The following is a 23,513-nucleotide window of genomic DNA, read 5'->3' as shown; positions in this document are numbered from 1 at the left end:
CAACTTGCTACCATATACTAGTAACCGTTCGAAACGAACTAGTGCTACAAAAGGGTTACAAAATTTGGAAGCGATCTGAAATAGTCTCACCTGTTACAAAGGTTGCAAAATAGATCCGACAAGCGCCATGTTACCAAGGATATGTAGATTATGGGTCACCCACATTCTGTCCCAGTTCTCTAGAGGATTTCAAAAGGGTGACAACATCCTATAACTAGGGCGGGGGGGGGTCGATACATTTTATGAGGTACGGAATGTCCGTTTAGTTGGTATTACTGGTTAGTGTGTTTTCAAAGCTGTGCTAATGTGTATACGATCATCATCGGCAACACTTCCAGTTCGTCTGTTGTGTCATATGTATGTATGCGTTTGTTTTGCCCCCCCCCCCTCTGATGGCATTGGACTGTCCGTAAGCTAATCCTGTATGCAAATAAACCATGATACCGGCAAGCCCCACCCACACCTGTATGATCCGACACGTATACTGGACAACTTCCACTAACCTATGACCCCGATCCCTTAACGGTACAAAACATTGAAATATTGCACAAACTGGTTAAAGCCCCCATTCCACTAGACGGATTGTCGCGATTCGCTCTTGCTGCGACCTAAATCGAATTTGTCTAATCCGTGATTTCATAGTTGGAATAACATGCAAAATGTGAAAGTATGGCTGAAAAGAAAACAAAACACACTAAGCGTATTAGATTTGAAATTTGTTGAGCGCTCTGTTAAATTCAGAGAGCGGGCGTTGAGAGCGCCGTCCTAGGCTAGCGGAATAGGGGTATGAGGTAACGTAGCGGTACCTCGAATATCCATTGATGACCAAAACATGCCTGCAACAAGAACGTTAAGGAACATCATAAAAACTTTATAAAACTTACGTCTCCAAAGAACGTACAACAACCACAAATGTGTGTTCCGATTGGAGTAAACAGTATATTTGTTTACCCTCGTAACAGGTTAAGAAACCCTGAAGAGAACGAAGATACACCACAATCCAGCGCTACGGCTGCGTGACAAGACAGGACTCAGTGTTTGTTTAGTCGTCTAGATCTCTCTGTTCGGGTTCCTTAGCAATAGTGAGTTACATACCTGGCCATACAAGGCCCAGCATGACGTCATGGATGCTAGCCTCTGTTGGTCTGGGAGAACGTAGGGAAACGGGCAGTGTGGGAACACACACACACACACACACACACACACGCACTCACACGTATACACACGCACACGCACACACACACGCACGCGCGCGCGCGCACACACAAACACACACACATAAGAAAGGAAAATATATTTCATGATTACATGACAAGACATGCCTTTTAATATACATATTCCACTCTTCCTACATTTAAAACTGTCGTTAGTCTAGTGTGCTATTTTTCTTCAAGCATGATTTCCAGCAATCTGTCTCCTAGTTTAGCAGCACTGCCGTATGTATTAGCTTTAGACCCCAAGCACATGTTGTATTGTCTTGTTCGCAGCTTAGGATCACAATTCATGGAATGATAGACATGTACCAATCCTGGGTCGGTCGCCCGGAATACATACATTCCACTAGCTACGAATTTATCACACAGGTCCAGATCTTCCAAGCCCCAGCCTCTGATGGCGGTATCAAACTTTCCCGAACGAAAGAAGTCTCCTTGGTAGGCACATACCATCCCGTAGCTATAGTGTCTCCAGTATCCGGAGTCTTTGCTAAACTGGTAAAAGTCTTCCATAGTTTTCTCCCCGTTAAATGCAGACTGGTTCTTTAGAATCCGTTGATTGGTTTGTGGAGGAAACGTTCTTGCATTTGATTGGTCAGCGTAAACGAATTTAGGATCGTACTGGCTGAACATGACGGGGTAGTACACCTGTTTTTTGGCAACGGTTCTGGAGCGGCAACGTTGTAGAAAACTTTGTGGGAAGACCAGGTCAACGTCACAAAAGAAAAGAAGGGCATTTCTGTCGAAATGAGAGGCCCCCATTTGCAGCCCAACTCCACGTGAAAACTCCCCCTTCGCCGTTATCACTTCCACGTAGGCTTTTGGGTACTTCATTTTGTAGGACTTTATCAATAATTGAACGTGTAAACTTTCGTCTTTCGACGAGTCTTCGTGTTTGAATAACACTATTATAAGTTTGGCATTCTCGTTCGTTTGAAGACACACTTTTTCGTAGTTACGCATGAATCTTTCAAATGTCTTTATGCGGCCGGCCAGAGGAACGATGACGTGAACTGTGGGAGTGTCAGTGTGAAAGGGCGAAGACGTCACCACTAGTTGTTGTTGTTGTTGTTGTTGTTGTTGTTGTTGTTGTGGAGACGCAGCCGTATCGTACGATTTACTCGCAGAGCTTTCCGTCAACACCACCGGCCCAAGCGACTGTTGGAAATAATCCTGTCTCCTCGTGGTAACCGTTCGTCTCCTGTGGTTGCGAGATTCCCGAACGAGGAGAGACGAGTAAAGAATATAGCTCAGTCCGTGCAGTGGACTGACTTGCCAATATCCGTGCTCTAAGTCGTACACCTTGACCTGGACTCGACGGCGCTCCTTGGGTGATACTTTATTGACAATGTGGGTCACCTGCATTTAGGGAACAGAATATCATATAGGCTGAGGTTCTATAGTCATCTATATTTTCATTGGTATTAAACATATCTTATAGTTCTTAAATAGAATGGAAATCACGAACTAAAATGATACGTTGATCTGTTTTAATTACATCAGTAGTTAGCAATGTTATACAATAACAGGTCTGTTGGTCTGAGGACAACGTTCAAGTCTTACCGTCTTCGACGCTTCCTTGATCCGTGACCCCAAGAGATCGATGAGTCTTTTGCTAGTTTCTCGAGCTAAGTATCCCTGCATCCTTCTGTGTGTAAAGTAGTCCCATGCCATGACGCCTCTGATGTCTCTTGGCTTATAATCGGTCACAGACGTCGACGGCCCTTTTCTCCCATTGGATGAGGTAGACTGTCCCTCTTGATTTGATTCAATTTGTAGCTCTTGAAGCTCATTGGTCATTTTACCAATGGTGCGATTAAGTGCGAGTGTCCGTTGCTGTAATGCCTCAAGTCTAAGGGCTAAGAAGTACATTTGAAGCTTGTACTGATCCTTTGGACCTTTGTTCGGGTGTAGAGTGATGACCTGTTTAGCTATACTGGGTTTCAGGTGGTCCACACGACCCTTTTTGTAACTCTTGTAGTCGTTGAAGAAGATACGTTCACCGTTATAAGCCCGTGTGCAGGAAACGTTGGCGAACCGTTTGATGCACCTGCCAATCTCCACGTCTTCGTGCTCGGAGTACATGTTCTTCAAACAGTGTGAAATGTGCGGGGCTATTCGTCGTAATGTCTCTCGGCTCAAGATCACGCCAGGCCCGCCCAGGCAGTAGTTATCGCCCGGGCCCAAGCCTAAGTTACCGATTTCTTGTGTCTGCCCGGTTCCAGATTGCCCGATGTAAAGAGGTTTACTTGAATTCACCGACCGTAAGAATGTTTGTAACTTGTCCGCGCGGATGTAAACGTCATCGCCTGCTCGAATGAACCAATCAAATTTGTCGATGTAGAAGTCGTGCATGTACTTCAGCATCAGGAAGGACTTCTTTTGAGGCGGGTAGGTGTCGTCGATTCCAGGAATACTAGAGACGACCGGGAGACCCGCTGGAGACCGGCCGTTTGGGTCGTAGGCGGAAAAGAATTCGACTTTTCCCGGCACTTGTTTTCCCCATGTTTCATAGGCTGCCTCTGCTCGTGACTGTAGATATTTCTTTGCTGTCAACACTCCTATATACAGATGAGTTTGATGTTGTTTTGGGATGGAGCTGCGTTTTTTCTCTTGATAGTTTGCAAATTCTATCTGATTTAAAGTTTGCGGACTGGTGTCTTTGACGGGCAAGGTGCAGTTCCGGGCAGTTTGTCTTGGGGGCGTGTTTAACATCAACATGATCCAAAAGCCAACGAATAAGCCCGAAAACACTTCTCCTGTGGTGCGAAACTTGGGAGGCATTCTTATATTTCCCATTCTTTTTTATTAGTCTGCCCTCTAAAATTGTCTGCAAAAGAAATTACAAAACGTAAGTAGTAGTAACATCTAGTAACATAATTCCAACAGGGTGCATAATTCCGTCACCCTGAAAAGATACGCCCAGACAGATCTCCAACCCAACGTTCCCCAGTATGATGCACTCCTGTATATATAAGTTGTGCATACCTGGGTGTGCTGCACTAGAGATCTCTCAAACCCAATGTTTTTCGAAGTATTTATGAAACCCGCCGGATCAATATCAATACTAGGCAATATCAACTTTCTCCATAAGGCAATAGTTGACAGCCAACAGGCGTACCTTTGGGAAACACTTATATCTAGTCCCCACGAAATGATATGTTTGCCCACATAACGTAAGAACTACCATGAAATTTGTTATAAAGGTCTCTACTGACTGTACGGACCCGCATTAGAAGTCAAGGACAGAAGCACACCCACCTGTTTCTGCTTCAGTACTAGTGGCCGAGGTTGCACGGTCACGTATACCTGTTCCCTCAGAGAACAGGCACACAAGACATGATAAACATGGTCTTCAACCGCGATCTTGCAGAGGTTCCCGGCAATCTGTTTCCATGTGCAGCGTCACACACCTTGTTCAAGAAAGAATGCACCTGTCAGTCGCCTCAGAGCTCTCAAAAACGACAAGGAAGGACGGCCTCGCAACACTTTTACCTCCTAGAGCAAATTCATCAAAACAACCCAGATTCAAGTGTCAACTGGCTTTAGCCGTCTGCGTTTTGAAATGGACTCTCTATCTTAAAAGTTATGACTTACCTTAGACGTTGTGAAATACAGGGACGCCATGTTTCTTTCCATTGTAACCTAACCCAGCAACCCACCTGTCCCACACCCCCTTGTTGTCGGGGGAATTCGCATGGGGCAAGAAATGTCGAGGTGTGTATTTTGATGGAGCGCATCTTGACATTGCTTTCTTTCTATCCGTGCGCATTTACGTAGGATCTTCCACTACGCAACTGTAGCGCTGATGTAGTTAGGATCTGTATACTAATTGGGTCTATGATGGCGTTTGTTGCTCCCCAACCCTAGTGGGAGTGGCCGTAACATGATATCTTCTTTGGACAACATTACGGTCAGTAACTCTGAATGGCTATAGTTCTTAGATGAACCGTACAAACAAGAATCTAGTGTAAAGAAGGGGTCTTCTGGTAGCCTCCACCAGGCCTTCCTACGGGCGGCATGGATCGTAGCATTCGGCAAAAAGTGGGATAATTGGCCAAGATAGTCAGTCCGCGGTAAGGTACATTTGTTTGCAAACATTTCCCCTCCGAAGCAACTGGCAAAGGAAATCCTATGGTGGCCAAACTCCCCTGGCAAATACTCTCCCTATAGCCAGCGTAGTTAGTCTGGTAGACTAATTTTAATGTTCTGGTTGGAATGCAAATCCATTATTCCTGTAAAACACAAGTATGCAGCGATGACAGTGCTTAGATCATCTCTATCAAAGATGAATATCCATACTCAAAATGGAAAAAAATCAAAAACATTAAAAAAAAGTATCTATTGAGAGACAAAGCCAAGCAAAATTTCCCATCCAGATATTAGAATGCTTAACAACAAAACCATACTGTCCCATTCACTTTGGTTTTGAAACCTTTCGATACTGAAACTTGTATATTTGGTGGGGTTAAACCAGTCACCCTTTTTCCACCAATATCAAATGTTGCTACTTGTTCATGATCCCTGATTTTCAAACAAAATATTCTCTTCCACTGAAGTACATTTTCCTATCACTAACTTACCGTCAACATGAGCTGGAAGGATGTAAGGAGGATGGGTGCTGATGGAGGCTGCTGGGCCAACCTAACTGCCTCGTGTGTTGGACAACACAGGAGCCCCTAAGTCTAAACTTTAACCTCCAAGCAGATCTATCGGTGGCAAAGACCATATCCAACTGGCAAAGGGAGTTTTAATCACCAGTCGGATAGGTCTTTGCCACTGTTAGATCTGCTTGGAGATTGTAAACTTGGAGATTGTTTAGCTACAAACTGCAGACATTGTCTATGAATCAGAATATGAAACACATTTATATCTTGGAATGCCCATTATCTTGTCTTTTTTCCTGAAATCATCACTATTGGTAGCATCTTCACTCGACTCAAAGCTATCAAAATGATCAATGTGAAGGATGAATACAATTCCACAAAGACTGCAACTTAAAGTTCTGTGAAAACAGAGGATTGCTTTTTTCCAAAACAATGTAAGAGCTAGCGCATGGTTGAAGAAAATAGATGACAAAAAAATAATCATTTACATAGTGCTCACAATCTTCCATTTATAAATCCATTATCACAAAATAACAAAAGAGAAAAAAATACTGACAGTAAACTAGTAACCTAAAGGAGTAATAACTTCTCCATTCTAAGCTGACACTAAATATTACGTGCACAAGAGCAATGTTGGTATGACTTAACATTGTCCAAAACAAATGAATGGTGAGAATAGGATATCCTCTTCAAGCACAGACTTTGCCAATATTATCAATAAAGTAAAGAACAATGGCAAATGCTATGCATGTATAGGTAATGGTTGATGTCAAGTTCAAAATACATGTGCTCATATGAGCATGTACAAATTCTACGTACACAGATACATATTTGCTCTGGATGAAATGTAAAAATTAGTAATGGAAAAGCCAAGCCTAAATCCATTTACAGTGGTTTTGATACAGGGTGTATGGCAGCATAGACTTATACTAAAGGAAAACAATGTAATGTAATGAACATGTTAGTAGGGCCTGTCAGGTTGTCACCATGCCTTATGTCAGCTTCAGTGATGATCATTGCTACATTTGAAAGATGTGCTGCCATTCTACATTTCTGGTAATCACTGAAAAATAACCTGTGTGTTATACAATACATGGTCCTCACAAATTCTTTCCTCTAGGAATGGTACCCCTGCCTTAGACCCCTTTTCCATAAAAGAGACTGTGACCATCCTGCCAATGCTAAGTCACAAAAGTGACCAAAGATTTGAAAGATCGCTCTCTGAATCATAGATCATTTTTGTTTCGTTTTGTGTGTTTTACTGTCTTTGAAATCATACTTGCGTCATATTCCAATTATGAAAACAAGCATTACACAAATCCAACGTTGGTCGCTGTGTGGTCACTCAGCAATTGCTGTCTAGTGGAAAAGGGGTGTTACTCAGAACTGATCACATAAAACATAGGACACGTCAGGGGCTGTCAATCACTGTCATCTCTGGTCACCTCGATGGAGAGGCTGGGAAGGTTTTTGAAGTCAAACTTTCCTCCAGTTCTCTTTGCTCCCAGCCTCTTTCTAAGATCGCTGGCTAACCCTGGGGAATCGCAGCCGTCATCTCTGTCGGACTCATCTTCCTCTTCTTCCTCCTCTTCAGACTCGCTATCAGAAGCAGGTCTTTTCTGCCCAAGTCTGTGTAGAATACTTTCTCCTCTGGGTCCCGCCTGTTTACCTAGTCTCTGGAGGACACTGCCGCCTCCCTGCGTGGCTTCTTTCCCCCCCAGACGATCGCGTACGTTGGAAATGGTGTAAGTGAGACGTGGTTTGTTCTCGTCATCGGGTTTGGCCCCCAGTCGAGACTTCACCCCCCCTGAGGACGGCACGCGGACTGCCAGCTTGCTGTCTCCTTTCACTGAATGCCTGCAATGAAATTTCAAAAGCCTTAGGAATTACATACTACATTTACACCAATTCTTCTGTTCTTAAACCATCCTGTCAACTATAGACTATGGATGGCATTCATAAACTGTAAGTCTACTTAGATCCGTGGGGCCTAAAATCCGCAGTTTCGGGCAAATGGAAAATCCGCGGTGGTTCTTAATTCGTGCTGGGCGATGAGTAGAAAAATTACAACTGAATACTACCATCAGAAAATGCTTGTCCAATTTTTAAAAATCAAAAATGTTACGAAGGTCGCTACAAAACTGCTTCAAAATCGTCACAAAATGCGGTCCACGCCGAAACTGTGACGGGGAATTCCCGCCTTGTGATCACGTGAAATCTTGCAGTCAACCAATCAGAGCACAGTTTTTGTGACGCGAACCAATCAGCGCTAAGAACAAGCGGTAAACATGAGTAAACAAAGATGGCGGCCCAGCCCGGCCCTGCCGCTAGCGCGCCGTTTGAAGTAAAATCACGGCGTAAAATATGACTCACCTACGCTACGTAAGCAGAATTTTCACGGGAAAAAAATCAAAGGAATAGATTCTCCACCGAATACGACCACAAATGGCGGCAAATGGCGGCAAATCACAGCGTAGGGACTCAAATGCTCGGGTGAAAATCTTGTTTTTCTTTACGTATTTTTGCTGCTGGCTTTCTTGAAAAACAGGTTTTAATGAGATAAACGTATGTCAGAGGCACCGATATCGATTGTTTGCAAGCATAACAATAGCAAGAAACAAAAGAGTGTGATTGTACAACGGTAGACGGCGTCCCCAAGCCCGTAACAACAATGCAAAGCCAAAATTGTGGCGTGTATCTTCTGATTTCTCGGTAAATTACTAGTATGTGTGTAGCGGTCGGGAGTAGCGACGCCGCTCGGCCAAACGCCTGCGAATCATATGTAATATAACTGGTTTACACGTATGTACTGTGCAAAAGTTTGTCATATTTTACACAATCGCGTGCATTGTTTATGTGTCGCTTTTCCCTGAAGTCGAGCTCACTCGTAAATGTGGGGAGGGGGCAAAAGTACGATAAACATATCCGCGGGGAAATTGATTCGCGGCGCAAAGGTCGCCGCGGATTCCGTGAATCTAATTATACCGCGGATCTAAGTAGACTTACAGTATATGATAGGAAAAACTTGACTGTCATTGCACCAACTCGTTGCTGCAAACTACAAGAAAGCAGGAAAAGAAACAAGTCAAAGGATGGTCTAGTGGGCTTGGAAGTGGCAAAGATGAAACTATAACTCACTTTACTGTCTCTTTTTGTAGAAATAAGTTAAAAGAACTTGATCAGATCACGTAAGTTGAGGTATTTTTTTAGTCAAAACAATCACTTATGGTAAATGCATCTTAGTTTATGGTAGGTACAGGGAGAAAATGGAGTATTTGTGGTAATTCTAAAATAGCAGTTTAAACAATGTCATATGGGGGTAGAAGACAAAACAAGCATTTTTGCCGTGAGTTCGCTGCAATGAGGTAACCACAAAAAGCGGGAACATAAAACCATGGAAAACTTAAATGCATTTACAGCATCTACGTAACATGTTAAACGTACCTGAGCTGTTTAATGCGCTGTTCCACTTCATCTGCGTACATGGTTCTTGCGGGCCGTTTGGACTCCTGTTTTGTTAACTGCTGCAGCTCGTACTCTAGGTCGATGCCGTCACTCTCGGAGCCAGACTCTGACCCAGGCTCCGACTCCGACCCTGGATAGGCCTGTATGTTGGACACCTTCTGTCTCTTCTGTGGTGGTCTGCTTGGTCTCTTTTCTTCCTGAGTCTGTAATGCTTCCTTCTATGGTAAAAAATGCGAGAGAGACCATGAATCAGAAATCTCCCTGTCACACAGCCCGAAAATCGATCGGCCAACGAGTCTGCAGGCTCCAAATTTTTTACAGTAATACTTCCAGTGTTTTCTTGATCATCGAGCAAAATTTAGGGATTGACCGATGATCACAGGTCACTAAGCCATGTTAAATACGATGGGGTAGATTCTCAGGCAAAAAATATGTGCAACACTTGGTCAGTTAAAATCAGGCTACCTTCTAGATCTGGTTATCAATAAATACAGCTGAAGCTCATCGACAGTTTGACAGGGGTATTGGTAACATGGTGTCTTTCCACACTTCGGAAACTTCCTATCCAATTTGAAGCATTTGCGACAGCAAACAATTATTCAACTTTGAAGCCATAGGTTGTACTCAATTTGCCAGTGGAACACATGCAAATTCTATTTTACATATTTTGAACATCAGGAATCTTCTGCCAGGATCATTTGTAACAAGCACTGCCTTCCTCCTGGGGTGTGTGCGCGCTTCTGTTACTATGAATGATTTATTGCACAACAATTGCATTAGTGACAATGTATGGCAAATTACAGACAACATAGGTAACAATCTAGTTCTATACATGTATAAGAATATACTACTTACTATAATACTATATCCAGTGTGATCTATGGCCATTGCAACATGGAACTAATACAGACTAAGGGTTGTTTTTCTAGACTAATTGTAATCTAAGGAAATTTCTAATTACTATAACGCTACATCAAATGCAATCTACTTTAATTACAACGTGGAGCTATGTCTAAATTACAGACATTGTGTTGCGTGTTTCTAGTCTAATTTGCGACTATACATTTGTCAATTCTCATTCAGGAATGGTACAGTTTCGTTTTTGCATAGCGTGGTAGATATATTGGCCTAGGTGGATAGATATGGAATCTGGACATGACATAAGTACATTAAATGTATCGCTATCTGTGTATGGTAGGGTAATATTTGACTTACATGTAATTGATTGCATAAGCACTTGTCTTTCAGCATTATATGTAGGACACGTTATAAGAAAGTGGTACTCGTCTTCAATACTATCTTGGCATGAAGGACAACGTCTCTGGTCTGCCGATATATTGCGATGGCGACCTTTTTCAATTTCCAGGCAATGTGCACTTATTCTCAGTTTGGTTATGTTGGTCACAAAATTTTTGTTTTGGATAGACAATAGGTAGTTTTCTATACTAAATTGAGTTTTGATTTTAGAGTACACTTTAAGTTTATTATTACAGTTTATTTTTTGTCTCCAATCAGAGAGGAATGTGTCCTTCATGCGTTCCTTGAATAAGTTTCCGAAATATTTGGCATCAACATTAGGATTGAGCCAGATATTTCGGAAACCATGTCTAGATAACATATCTTGGACATGAACAGCCCAATCTTGATCTTCTTCAACGGCTACATCATAAGCTTTTCTCACGATTCTGTCATTAGGCAAGTTGTTAAGTCTAAGCCAATATTTGATTAGGTGGGTTTGGGTGTCAATGTATAAAGGGAAAGCACCTAGTTCTCCTCTTACGGCGGCGTTAGTTGAACTTCTGGGAACACGGAGTAAAATTTTGTAGTAGTTTAGGAGAACTTGTTCTAATTCAGGAACTTCATACGATATTTTTGGCTGTTCTACTAATATGTTTTTATTTCTTAATATGTGCGAATTTTTTATTATGTCAAGCTTATCATTGTATTTTTTCAGACGGACGAGTATAGGGCGGGTAGAGCAAGGGTCACTTTTCTTGCCAATACGATTTGTTTTGAGAATACTGACCTGCGATCCCAGTATTGGAGATAGGATGTTGGATATCAAATTTCGAATATTTTCATTTGGTGATTCTTTTATTCCTTTAACAATAAGATCCCTACATTGGATATTTGAGCCTAGAATTTCGCTACAGTATAATAAAATGGGCTTAACTAGACTATCAAACAGATCTAATGCAAGGGAAATTGATGGATTGTAATTTGTTGATAGCACTGATTTCAGTTTAAAGGAGGCTCGGAGGGCTTTGGTTCTAATTTGTTTATTAGCTCGATTGAATGATCCCGAGGGGGTTATGTCTATTCCTAAATATGTGTACGAGGGTGTGATATCTATAGTATGACCCTGTGCTTGGAAGGGAGAGGGGCGGGTTTTACTCGTTTGTCCATTTTTGGAGAAAATCATTACTTTAGTTTTATCTTTATTAATCGTTAATTTCCAAGTAGAGCAGAAGTTATCTAATCTTTTCAAGCATTCTTTCAGGCCACTTTCCGATTTTGATAGGAGCACTAGGTCATCTGCCCAGAAAAGACTATTAATGGGAGTGTCTTTTAGAATGACGGGGTCGCATTGTGGTGAATTTAGTAGGTTTGGAAGGTCATTAACGTAGAGATTAAACAGAAGCGGACTTAAATTACACCCCTGGCGAACTCCACAGGTTGACTTGAAGTATGCTGATAAGCCGTTTGAAGTTTTAACGCAATATTCTGTGTTGGAGTACATGGTTTTAATGATTTTATAGAAGTTCCCTCCTATTCCTGACGATAGAAGCTTGTAAAACAACCCATTTCTCCATACAGAATCGAATGCTTTCTTAAAATCAATAAAGCAGGCGTACAATTTCCCTTTCGGCGTGGAAATCTCTTTGTTTACTAGGGTTTTAAGCACAAAAATATTGTCACTTGTGCGAAAATTTGTTCGAAAACCTGACTGAAGTGACGACAGTATATTGTTATCTTCAAGAAAGCGTTGAAGTCTTTTATTAAGCACAAACGTGAATAATTTTCCGACGCAACTAGAAATAGCGATCCCTCTATAATTCGATGGATTTGTTGGGCTTCCACTTTTAAAAATCGGAACTAAGATGCTCTTACTCCACTGCTGCGGGAAGTTTGCTGATTGAAGGATCGTGTTGAAAAGTTTTTTTAGAGGCTGTAGAAGTTGTTTATCGCCATATTTTAGCATTTCGTTGATAATGGAATCGGTGCCACAAGCTTTATTGCCTTTTAGGTTGCGAAGACCCTTTAAAATTTCTTCTTCTGAGATGTCAAGATCCAGTGGGTTTTCTGCTGAATTTTCGAGAGTGTTAAGAATGTCGTCGTTGTATTTCTCATAATTTCTGTCAGTTGTTATGTTATTGGTTAATGTCTTAAATTTGCCAGGCCATTCTTTGACAGCATGTTCGATAAAGTCTTTATTGGGCTCATTACTATCTACAAGATCATTTAGTGTTTTGAAGTGAGTCCTCCATTCTTCAGAATTGATGGTGTTATCGTCCTTCTGTTTGTCATTGTCTTCCTGCCTTAGCGAATTGATTTCACTCCAGAACTTTTTCGGATTTTCCTTGCTAAGTTTTCTGAGATTGTGCCATTGTCGCTCTTTGAAAAGTTTTTTTTCTGTTTTGATTTTTTTCTTGTACAACTTTAAATTAGAAAAATATGAGTGACGGATATCAAGTTTCCACGGGCATTTAGAAATTTGGGCGGCTAATTGTTTTATTTTGTATTTAAGAGAAGCACACGAGGAGTTAAACCATGGTTTACTTTTCTTCTTCTTTTTCTTGCTATTGTTTTGAACAATTTTGCGGAGAGACGCATCGGCTACATGTGAGATTATATTGGAAAATTCATTTACCGCCGTGTCTACGTTATAGATAGACTTGGCTGTAAAGTTTTGTAAGCTCTGTAATATCGAAGGATCTTGTATTGCTTCTGTAAATTTGGCTTTGGAGTCGTCATCCCAAATATACTTCGTTGGTAAAGGATGCGTTGGCGTTTTAGCTTGTTTAACATAAGGTGAATAGTTGGTCGATATTGAACAGGCTATTAGGCAGTGATCGGAAAAAATAGAGATATCATTAACTTTAAAATATTGAACTTTTGTGAGAAATTCTGAACTAGTAATGCAATAGTCAATTAAACTTGACCCATTGTATTTATGGCAAGTAGTCTTTCCAGATAGGTCACCTGGCACTCGACCGTTTACAATGGTCAGATCGGCTGCTGAGCAGAGTTCTATAAGTTGGTTGCCATATCTATTTACCCCGTGGTCACAACTTGCCCTACATCGTATATCTTTGTTTATATCTATGAGGTTGTGGTTAAGACAGTCGTCTTGAATGATAGATTCCTGCAGAGAGGCTGTTCTCGCGTTTAAGTCACCTAATAACATTATATTTCCTTGGTTGGAGTATTTACTGATATCGTCATTTAAAGTTTCAAAAAGCAGATTATTGTTGGTTTCGAAAGATGTTGAATATTCGGGAGAGAAGTAAACACCTCCTACAAAAAGGTCTCGCTCTAGGCCAAAGAACGATTTGTCTAATTTGCACCACAGAAAGTCTGGGTGTCTTGTGGGGAGTTTAGTAATGCCTTTGGTGTATTTCCGTCGAAACATGAAAACTATACCACCTGAATTCCTTTTTGACCTTTTCTTTAAATCTCTGTCGCTTCTAAAATAACTAAATGATTCTACTCTAAAGTTATCCCCAGGCTTAAGCCAGGTTTCCTGTAAGCACACAAAATCAAATTCTTCTAGGTAAGAAACAAAATCGTCATCATGACTTTTACGTCTAAGGCCACCTTGGACGTTCCATGAACAAAACTTTAGGGCTACTTTTTGAATTGACATTCTGGAAACAATAACTAATTGGGCGGCACAAAAGGTATAGCAACAATACGAGCATAGTTACATGTGTATGTAGAGTGAATCAATACTACAGTATTACCTTTAGTAGAATAAAATCTATAATATAGATGCATAAACATAATAAACTTTATGCAAAAATCAGCACTAACTGAATATCAATTGTTATCAGAGATTGATGGTAACTGTAATGTAAAGAAAATAAAAGTTTTTCACCTGAGTAGTCTCTTGGTGTGTGAATGTTCACATGTTGATCGTACAGTTCAAGTTCAGTTTTTCAGGAAGTCCGTCAGCATATTAACAAGTTTCTCTACCGCGTGGCGTTTGTCCTGAGTCTCCATCCAAAACGGCGCTGCCTGTCTGTTCCAGTTGTTCCACTGGGGCGGCGGTCGGGGAGCTGATTTCCACGGGAACGCTGGGTTCGGCAGGTCTCCTAGGAAGGGCCTTGGTGGAGAACGCTGGACGGTTCCAGGGTTCCAGTGTTGTCTGCTAGATGTGGCTTCTTCTTCATGACGCAGTGTTCGTTTTACGTCAGCAACCATCAGGCGAACCCCTGTGTTGGGTCTGATATGTATGCCATCAGGTTTGTATAGTGTTCTGTCCTCTGACAGAAGCCTGTGTCGGATGTATGTAAGCGTACTGTCTGACCGGCACGTCTTCTCAATGGAGGCGTTATACGACGCTATGTTCCTATTGAGCCTTGACTCCATGTTTGTCCCTCTTGGAAGGACCTGAGACATCACAATCTTAGCATTTGGATAGGACCTTTTAGCCGAGTCGATTAGTTTACTCGTCTGCTCCACACATATGTCTACACTTGCAGGTCGGGCTTTTGAATTGTCCAAGTCGTTTGATCCAGTGTGGATGATTACCAGCTCAGTACTGGTATCCGGGGAAGTGCTGATGTTTTCTATGGCTCTCGGAATTGTTGTTGATTTGGCAATGCTTGTACTTTTGTTCCTGTAGAATTTGTTTGAATCAACATCATTCCATATGGAGTCCGCAAAAACTCTGACTTGTGTCGTCGGACCTCTTGCGTTCAGGTTCGGGGTTGGCGCTGCTGTGCTCCTCCCGGTCTGGGTGGCGGGGTTTGCCGCCGGGTGGGTGGCCGGGTTTGCCGCCGGGTGGGTGGCCGGGTTTGCCGCCGGGTGGGTGGCCGGGTTTGCCGCCGGGTGGGTGGCCGGGTTTGCCGCTGGCTGGGTGGCGGGGTTTACCGTTGACTGGGTAGCGGGGTTTGCCGCTGACTTGGTTGGGGGGGTTGCCGATGTCAGAGTGGCGGGGGCATCTGGTGACTTCTGCACACCGGTAGTTACTTTGGATACGGAGTTTTCTACTCCAGTTACAATCTCCGAGTACAGACGATCTATTCTTGATTTGTCTCCTTGGGTGTCACTGAATTCAGGTCTTGTCGGGATATCAAGAGGTTGAGTTTGGTTTGTCAGCAAGACAACTTGTGCTTGTAACGCTTCATAATCAGTCCTCTGTGAAGCAAGTGTGTCTGTCAGGCAACTTGTGATGTCGCGTTGACGTTGCAGTTCAGCCTGTAGATCTCCTATTTGCTGTGCTTGCTTAGCATTCTCTTTCTTTCTGTTCTGAAGGTTAGCTTGTAGGTTGTCGATGTTTTCCCCTTGTTTGTCAATAGTCACCTTGTTTCTGAATACTAAGGTCTTTAACTCGTTCAGTTCATCTACTAACGTTGTGTATACGGCCTCATGTTTGGCTTCTGTTTGCTGCTCTGGCTCGTCAGAAGAGACTGAGTTACCGCCTATCAGAGTGCGCCGCGCCCGTTTCTCCTCTTTGCTCTTTCCTTTGGTGAATGGGCTTAGAATAATGTTCTCGAGACCACCAAGTACCCTACGAATGGTTGGAGAGGTTACAGACTTTGGTGTAGTGAAGTCCGCCCTGTTTTCCTTTTCTGCTGTTGGATGTGTCAGTACAGGCTTTGGAGTTGCAGATTGATCTGGGTCAGCATTGTTTTCCTGGCTGTCATTGTCGGTTACCGTAATGGCGGGCGTCTCGTCGTCAGAACTGGTTTCTATTGTTTCAATGTTGCTGTCTATTGTTATGGGTCCTTCAGGTGCTGATTGTCCATCGTCATGTCCGCCATCTTGTCTAAGGGAGTCGCAAACTAGCTTATTGACAACTTCTTTCACTTGTGGGAAAATACTTTCCGCGTACCATGTTAAGCCTTTCCCGTGCAAGAGAATAGTGCCAGTGTGATAGAAATGAATCGTTACTACCTTCATGTTGTCTCCTGTTTTAGTGGTGTCCGTGATTGATAGCTGCGTGTCCTTGTTGTTCTTCCAAGTGAACTTGTATCCAGTGTTACTTCCAAGCGATTCATTGAGATAAGCTTTGTTGGCATCTATCCACATAGGTACACGTTCTGGTGATGTACGAATTTTGAGACTGCATACCTGGGTTTTCTCGGCGTCTGTATGGTCTGCGATGATTTCCTCAAACTCTTGAATACAGCTGGCTGGGGTATTCCACGGCTTCGTCTTGGCGGTGCCTGACCTTGTCCTGTACTTCTTTGTCTCCGGCTCCGGCGTCCCGCACTTACGGTCGTTTTTTTCCTTCCCCATGTCAATATGGCACAGATGGATGATTAAAAAATATATCGTGTAAATTCGCTATATGAAAAGAGTTTAAGTATGTTGTATCGATCACTCTACAATACAAGTAACCGCTCTGAGAGTCACTTACACACGGAGCTCACGAACCGCGCGTCCTCTCATGGCCGCCATCTTGTCACACTAGCCACATCTGGTTCAAATTACTTGGACCAGAAGGCCCGGGTTCAAGCCCCAGGTAGGACACCTCTGGACAAGAGGCGCATTGAGTCATACCAAAGACTTTAAAAAAAATGGTACTTCTGAAACAGTATGGAAGTAATACACACTCCACTGCCAGTGGACTAGCCCCCTGCTGCAGTGATTGCACCACAGTGTGGCCCTATACACCTTATGGTGTGGGAGGATTTTAACTAACTAACTGCCTTCCTCCTGCACAACCATCTGAAAGCTCCCTGTAATGATACACAAAAATGCCAGGGGGCACTGCTCACCAACAGCCTCCTTTCCTGCTCTTGCCTGTACAGCTCTAACTCCGTCTCCCAGTCATTCTCCGGCTCCTCTTCGTCCTCCTCCTCCTCCTCACCCCCATCTCCCCCGTCTGGGTCGCTGTACTTCCCCTTTGACTTCTGCTTACGGTACTGTGAGACGATTGCTTTCATCTTCTTTTCTTTGTATCGCCGCCTCCTATATGCAGAAGGCAAAAAGATGTAACGAGACAAAATCAGTGCCATTCAGTCATCTTGGCTTTTCAGTATTGTATAAAAGAAGAAGAAAAAAACCTTGCATATAATTGAGCCAATTATTAAGAAATTCTAGCACTACACAACAGCAAAGAGGGGCAAAACGGCGGGTGTCCAAACTCAATTTTCACCAAAAACACACCATGCTTTCTATGCTTTTCAGCCATGTTTGCATTCAATGTCATTTTGCAGCAGCTTACGAGAATTGTGAACTAAAAACTAGACCCTTGAAACCCTTTTGTCATTTTTTTGCTGTGCACTACCATGGACCTCGCATTTATCAAAAGGCTCTCACATTCAGACTGGGATACAAAATGTGGAGGATTTGAGGATAAGAATTTGAAATAGGGTTCCTGTTGTAGTACATAGAACATGGCTTGAGCACAAGTATACCCCAATAGAACATAGTACTTACCATGACTCTGAGATTATACCCTTCATTCCACCAAAGTTGGGATTTCCGTACTTCATGTAAAACTTGCTTTTCCTCTGGGCCCCTAGTGACTTCTTGTCGTCTGTGATGAATGAAAATAAAAGCACATAAAATCCTGATTCCCAAAGTGATTACCAGGTCCTTACACTGAGTCAACTTTTGCTTAATTTCATTAAATACTGTAAATCACTTTAATATTAGCGGCAGGAAAATATAGCAGTTTGGGAAAAATCAAGTAGGTCACGGCACTTAATTGTAACAGTGGGAACAAACACTACTGGCTTTAACATTAGTGATCAAATATAAGCGATGATGAAATTTTAGCTGTTGACTAGTGACCGTTAAATCAGCTTAAATCAAGTTACAGTTAAAAAATCAAGAATTACAGTACCTCAATCACACCTCTGGTTTGTATTACAAACCTAATCATCATAATTTGAAGATTGGAGCAAGGGTGTTATTCATATTCGTATAAACTACTTTCTTGCCCCCGTTCAGAATAGCAATTACAATGCTTGTCAAGTATGAAGACTGTGAAAAGCATATCTATTACAAGTTACCATTAGTTGCATATCGGATGAACAGCCTCCTAGCTCTTTCACAGGGAATGGCAGGCTTGGCCTCTCTCAGGTTAAACTTGGTGGGTATGTTGACCTCTGACCCCCTGGGAGATACTGTACTCTGCTCCATGGGTTCCTCGTCTTCGGTGTCCTACAGAAAATGTTCAGTTTACAAAATTTGTGATAAACAATTTGCTTAATGCCTAATGCAGAATGTTACTTTTACATATGTTTAAATATACTCTTTATAAGAATTCATAGACTGGGGAAACTACAACAACTATGAGTGAACATAGTTTTCTTATGTTTATTTTTTCTCTCCAAAAATTTGGATAGTCTCTCTGCTGTCTTCATCAGTGTTAAATGAAATTGTATCATCGCAAATTAAACTTGTCTACCAGTAAAAAAACTTGTCCTGCAGTGACGTAATTATCCCGATAAGATAGACCGTTGAAACGTTTACAGAGAAAAAATAAGGTTATGTCCATAAGAAAACTATGTTAATTAATTCATCAACCTGAAGAAACTATTCACGAACTATAAAGTATTTTTTCTACCTTAGTTTCTTCAGTCTTGTCATCCTCTGTAGATTTGGTCTCAGTCTCTTTCTTCTTGTCCTTCCCCCTGGCTTCTCCCTCTTCTAGTTCATCATCACTCATCAGGTTCAACTCATCATCATCTTCTTCCTCTGCAAGTTCAAAGGCAGTTACTATATTTGTAGGTTTTTCTTTTTAAGTTAGGCCATGTTGATCTGATTATGACATCCTCTGGGAACCCCAAAACTGATGTGAGTGTGTAAATAAAAAAAAGTTGGGCAAAAAAAAATTCATTATGAAAGCTACATGGTCAGGAAGGATAAACAAAACTTAACACATAGAGTATGGTTATGGTATACCTAATAATAGATTCTTCATTTAATTTTTGTTCTTTTACATCTTCTTCTTTGACTTTGGAATTGACTTTGGCATTCTTCGACATTAGCATCCATTTTCCGAAATATTTTTTTGCAATTCAAAGCATATATTTTCTCATTTTGCAGATGCTTTGTACGATTTACAGTATGGCCGAAAACATGTTTTTTGGAAACGGAAGAAAATTTATGCACATGCGGATGTAATCCATATGATCAAATCAACATGGCCAAATAATGTTTCTTCAATACCAGGTACATTACGTCACAAGATACTACTGTGGGAAAGGGTTGGAACTAAAGATGTACATCCTAACCTGTAACATTACTCTCCTCCATTTTTTCTTCTGTTTTGGGGACCTCTTCCTTCTTGGTTTCTTCAGTTGAAGTGTCCTTTGTCTCAGTAGCCTGGTGTATTTTGCTGGAGTCTGTGTAGTACAGGATAGCCCTGGCTGCTGTGTTGGGATCCAGCCACACCACATTGCCTAAAATAAATATACAACATTGACATAAATAATAAGAGCATGAACAAGAACTATTGTTTTACAACTTGCTTTGCAAAGACAAACATATGGTAAAAGCTAGATAGTCAACCTTCTCAATTCCAAGGGTGCATCCATGTACCCATAAGTTGGATGGGAGAGGGAAAATTGTATATAGTCAAAGTCTCAAACCTGTACAAGTGACCACATCTAGATAACATCTACATCTACATAGGTGTTGCCCCCAAATAACCCCTTCAGGGGCATAGTAGGGGGGGGGGGGGGGGGGGGGGGGGGGAGTTGAGGTCCCGGGCTAAGGCGGGTCCACATAAGGTCCACCTGCCCGATGTGACACTTTTTGGAAGTCCCTTATAGAAAATGTTTCCCATTGATACAATCATGAAGAATCCTGTCTATAGTGACCACCTGTCTAAATAGACCACATGTTAGCAGTCCCCTGAGTGGCCTTCTTGGCCAGTCTTGACTGTACAATATCAAGATATAGTAGTATTAACAACGACAATAAGATATTCACAGATCAGAGCAAATAACAACATCTCCTAAGGCTATACGGATATATTACTAGTACTATACATCCTGTATACCGTTGACAATCACATATAACTTTCATTTAGTACCTTGTGGTTAAATGAAGTTCTTGTACTTACACGAGGTGTCATTGATCCACTCTATGGAGCCTGGGGCAAACTGCTTAAAGTAGTCAAACACCTGCTGTGTGTTCAGGTCATCCACCCCTTCTACATGTAGGGCCTCAGGACGGATACCCCACTCTGCCTCAGATGCTGCAAGGTACCAGAGTACAAACACAGGTCAACATTTAAAAATATACTGCAGGAGCCATTTGCTTTGCCATTTCTCAAGAGTGTTCAGATCTTCTGGCAGAAACAGTGAATCATTCTGTGTGGACAACTCTTTATTCAACAGGCAATTATATAACAGGCTTTATATAACAGGCATTTCTTTCAGGCATATAACCTCACGTAAAATAAAACACACTCCAATGTTGTGTTTTGTATTACTGCTGCTGAACTACAGAATTGTTTCAGGCGTGAACTTAAAACACAGCAAAAACCTCTTTTCCCTCCTAACGAGAAATGTAGTCCTTGCAAAAATTAATGAATCCACAGTACATGACTTCTCTGTCAGTTGTAGTACATGTAGTACATGTACTACAACTGACAGAGAAGGGAAGATCCACACAGGCTGTACTTCTGAGATGAAAACTGTAACTCAAAGAATTTCCCTCTCCATTCTTTACCTTGATAGTGACTAAGAATATTTACTTCTAAAACTCACCTTCCTTTAATTCCTCTCTCAGCAACTCCAACCTAAGAGGGTGTATCACAAGGAAATAATTTTTTTTAAATCAAAGGTTAAAGAAATGAAATCACTATGAAGGAATGTTTTATAATCATAGGAATTTAAGGAAATCACAAGGAAAGAATGTTTCATAGGTTTAACTGCAGCAACTATCATTTTTTCTAGCAAATAGTCAATGGTTTTAAGATGTATGCAACAGTACAGATTAGTGCTGCGTACCTAAACGTACAATGTAACATCAGGTACAAGTACAAGTACAGAAGTTTAGGTACAGGTCCGGACCTGTATCTGTACCTGAACAATTTGAAAAATGAACATCTGTTTTCCCTAACTTCTTCAATAATGACAGAAACATAAGTAAACTGTTTACAAATTGTCACTATCTTTATTCAAGGTTTCCTACCGCCAAACTCCCTTGGCCTTGCTATCAAAACTTCCGGCCTGCCTGAACGATCTGTTGCATATTAGTTACGCTGTTCCAAGGTTGAGGTTGCATTAGGTCTGACAGGTGATCAGTCACAAAATAAGCACATACTTGGTGTAAACTATATATCGATACAGTACGGGTATTTCATGATCCGGTATTTTGGACCTGTACCTAATCAATTTTTACGGTACAGTACCGGTACGCAGCACTAGTACAGATGTATATGATGCAGTTAGGTTAAATGAAGAACACTGAAGTCACCTTTTTGCAAAGGCTTCTTCCTCTGCTGGTGGGGTAACGCCAAACCGTTTGGCTCGCTGTTGTCTCTTCTCCAGAAATTCCTGAGTGGACAATCAGAAGAAATCAAATTGTCTGATTTTCCTTTTTCTTTGTATGTGTCTATGACGCTATAATGACAGCATACAATGTCAACGAATGATCATGGCATTTCTTTCACATCAAGTTACTTTCATTCATGCAGTACAAAGAACTGGATGATTCACTGGTTAGTAAAAAAACTGGATGATTCAGATACCAATCACTAGCTTTCGTCAGTAACTGTCACAATCACTGATGAAAAATAGTGGATGCTACCTGAAACGTCTAACCGTTTATGAATTCTATCCAGTTGCTTGAGCAACTGTTATATTGTACATTTTATTACCTGGACTGTCTAACCTTCATAATTGATGTTTTTTAATAGTATACACAACAAAATACCTTAGGATACCTTAGAACGACTCGGTATAAGACCTATCTTGATTGTAAACAGAGGGACATATAAGGAAACAAAACCTCACATTTCAAAGGTACACCAATTACTAGTATTAAAGCTCCAGGTAGTTAAAATTATGTAGCAGATACAGATATGTACAAGTCTGATATCCTTACCGGATCAGTGATGTCAATGCCAGTAATGAAGTCACCAGCCTTGTTCTCATACTTTCTTTCCCCCAGATTAGGCTGCAACAGACGATAAGAGATACATGTATACATATTTTTTAAGAAAATTTTTTAATAGTTCAAGTTCAACTTCCCATTTATGCTGAACTGTAGCATGGACTAACCACAAAATAATAACGTTGTATCAATTCAACGGCATAACACAGTCTTATTATAGGATAAGAAAGCTCCATATAGATACGACAGCTCATATGTGTTAGTAGAATTTATTCTGAAGCTTGGACAACTTTCATTTTCATAGCACCATACAAGACAGTTAGTAGAGTTACTGAAAGAACATGCGATTCGTAATCGTAGGTGTAAACCACACACACGCACCAACACTCTGCCTTCTAGTGAACGCTTAATTTCGACATGGGGAGCTTCAGAGACGTCTCCTAATGATCCCTCTGGCTTATCCGCGTCCTCTTCAATGGGAACATCTTCTTCCATGTCCGACAATTCGTCGGCATCGATGGAAATCTTCAGATTGAGCAGATCGCTGTCTCCCCTAGACGCCATCTTTGTGTTGCTCGTGTTGAGGAAGTAACGAGCGCCAAGAAATGTAAACGTCTTTCATCACCCGTTTTCACTGATCTTCCGTAATTTTGGCAAAATTAAACACGTCGAATAAAATGTATATATTAACTGTAATACATCAATGAAATAAATATGTGTATATTGGATACATATCTGTGTATATATCAACTTGAAGAACAGTTATTCTGTGTATTTAGTTGCAGTCAATCAACTTGCGTCAATACTCTCGTTCCCTAATTCCAACCATTTTGTAGTCCCTACTCCATACTTTATCAAAGAAACCTGCACAAAAGAGAAAAAATGCAGTGAAATTATACACAATTTGTATTTATATATCAAAACTGTAACTTTTCTGTCCTTAACTTCAGAGTATCATCATTGACACCAAACGATT

The 23,513-nt window shown here is 41.4% G+C and overlaps 2 protein-coding genes across 3 annotated transcripts; both read right to left on the bottom strand.

Moving 5' to 3' along the window:
• Positions 1 to 1,296: 1,296 nt before the first annotated feature.
• Positions 1,297 to 5,937, bottom strand: LOC136441837 (chondroitin sulfate synthase 3-like). 2 transcript variants are annotated; one of them, XM_066438367.1, is made up of 4 exons: positions 4,812 to 5,937; positions 4,476 to 4,627; positions 2,778 to 4,044; positions 1,297 to 2,573 (listed from the first exon to the last, which is right to left on the bottom strand). In XM_066438367.1, exons 3-4 carry the CDS (start codon positions 4,011 to 4,013, stop codon positions 1,380 to 1,382), a joined length of 2,430 nt encoding a protein of 809 aa, XP_066294464.1. In that variant the 5' UTR covers positions 4,014 to 4,044; positions 4,476 to 4,627; positions 4,812 to 5,937; the 3' UTR covers positions 1,297 to 1,379. The 2 variants fall into 2 exon arrangements, with proteins under 2 accessions (XP_066294464.1, XP_066294456.1); XM_066438359.1 differs by having other exon boundaries at positions 4,476 to 5,937.
• A 373-nt stretch (positions 5,938 to 6,310) lies between these two features.
• LOC136441851 (nuclear cap-binding protein subunit 3-like) lies at positions 6,311 to 23,508 on the bottom strand. The gene is made up of 12 exons (XM_066438381.1): positions 22,919 to 23,508; positions 22,529 to 22,600; positions 21,899 to 21,978; positions 21,187 to 21,218; positions 20,538 to 20,672; positions 19,705 to 19,872; positions 19,035 to 19,165; positions 18,478 to 18,628; positions 17,900 to 17,999; positions 17,236 to 17,428; positions 9,266 to 9,504; positions 6,311 to 7,678 (listed from the first exon to the last, which is right to left on the bottom strand). The coding sequence occupies exons 1-12, from the start codon at positions 23,099 to 23,101 to the stop codon at positions 7,243 to 7,245; spliced, it is 1,920 nt and encodes a 639-aa protein (XP_066294478.1). The 5' UTR covers positions 23,102 to 23,508; the 3' UTR covers positions 6,311 to 7,242.
• Between the last annotated feature and the right edge of the window lie 5 nt (positions 23,509 to 23,513).

The sequence above is a fragment of the Branchiostoma lanceolatum genome, chromosome 1 (genome assembly GCF_035083965.1).
Source record: "Branchiostoma lanceolatum isolate klBraLanc5 chromosome 1, klBraLanc5.hap2, whole genome shotgun sequence".
NCBI lineage: Eukaryota > Metazoa > Chordata > Leptocardii > Amphioxiformes > Branchiostomatidae > Branchiostoma > Branchiostoma lanceolatum.
Note: the sequence above shows the minus strand (reverse complement) of the source record. Positions and strands in the feature narration are given on the sequence as shown.

Coding starts and splice junctions, on each gene's coding strand:
- LOC136441837 (XM_066438359.1), bottom strand. CDS start 4,013: ATGGGAAATATAAGAATGCCTCCCAAGTTTCGCACCACAGGAGAAGTG. Junction 2,574..2,777: donor TCAAGGAAGCGTCGAAGACG/GTAAGACTTGAA, acceptor CCCTAAATGCAG/GTGACCCACATTGTCAATAA.
- LOC136441851 (XM_066438381.1), bottom strand. CDS start 23,101: ATGGCGTCTAGGGGAGACAGCGATCTGCTCAATCTGAAGATTTCCATC. Junction 22,601..22,918: donor CACTAGAAGGCAGAGTGTTG/GTGCGTGTGTGT, acceptor CGTCTGTTGCAG/CCTAATCTGGGGGAAAGAAA. Junction 20,673..21,186: donor GAGAGAGGAATTAAAGGAAG/GTGAGTTTTAGA, acceptor GGTACCTTGCAG/CATCTGAGGCAGAGTGGGGT.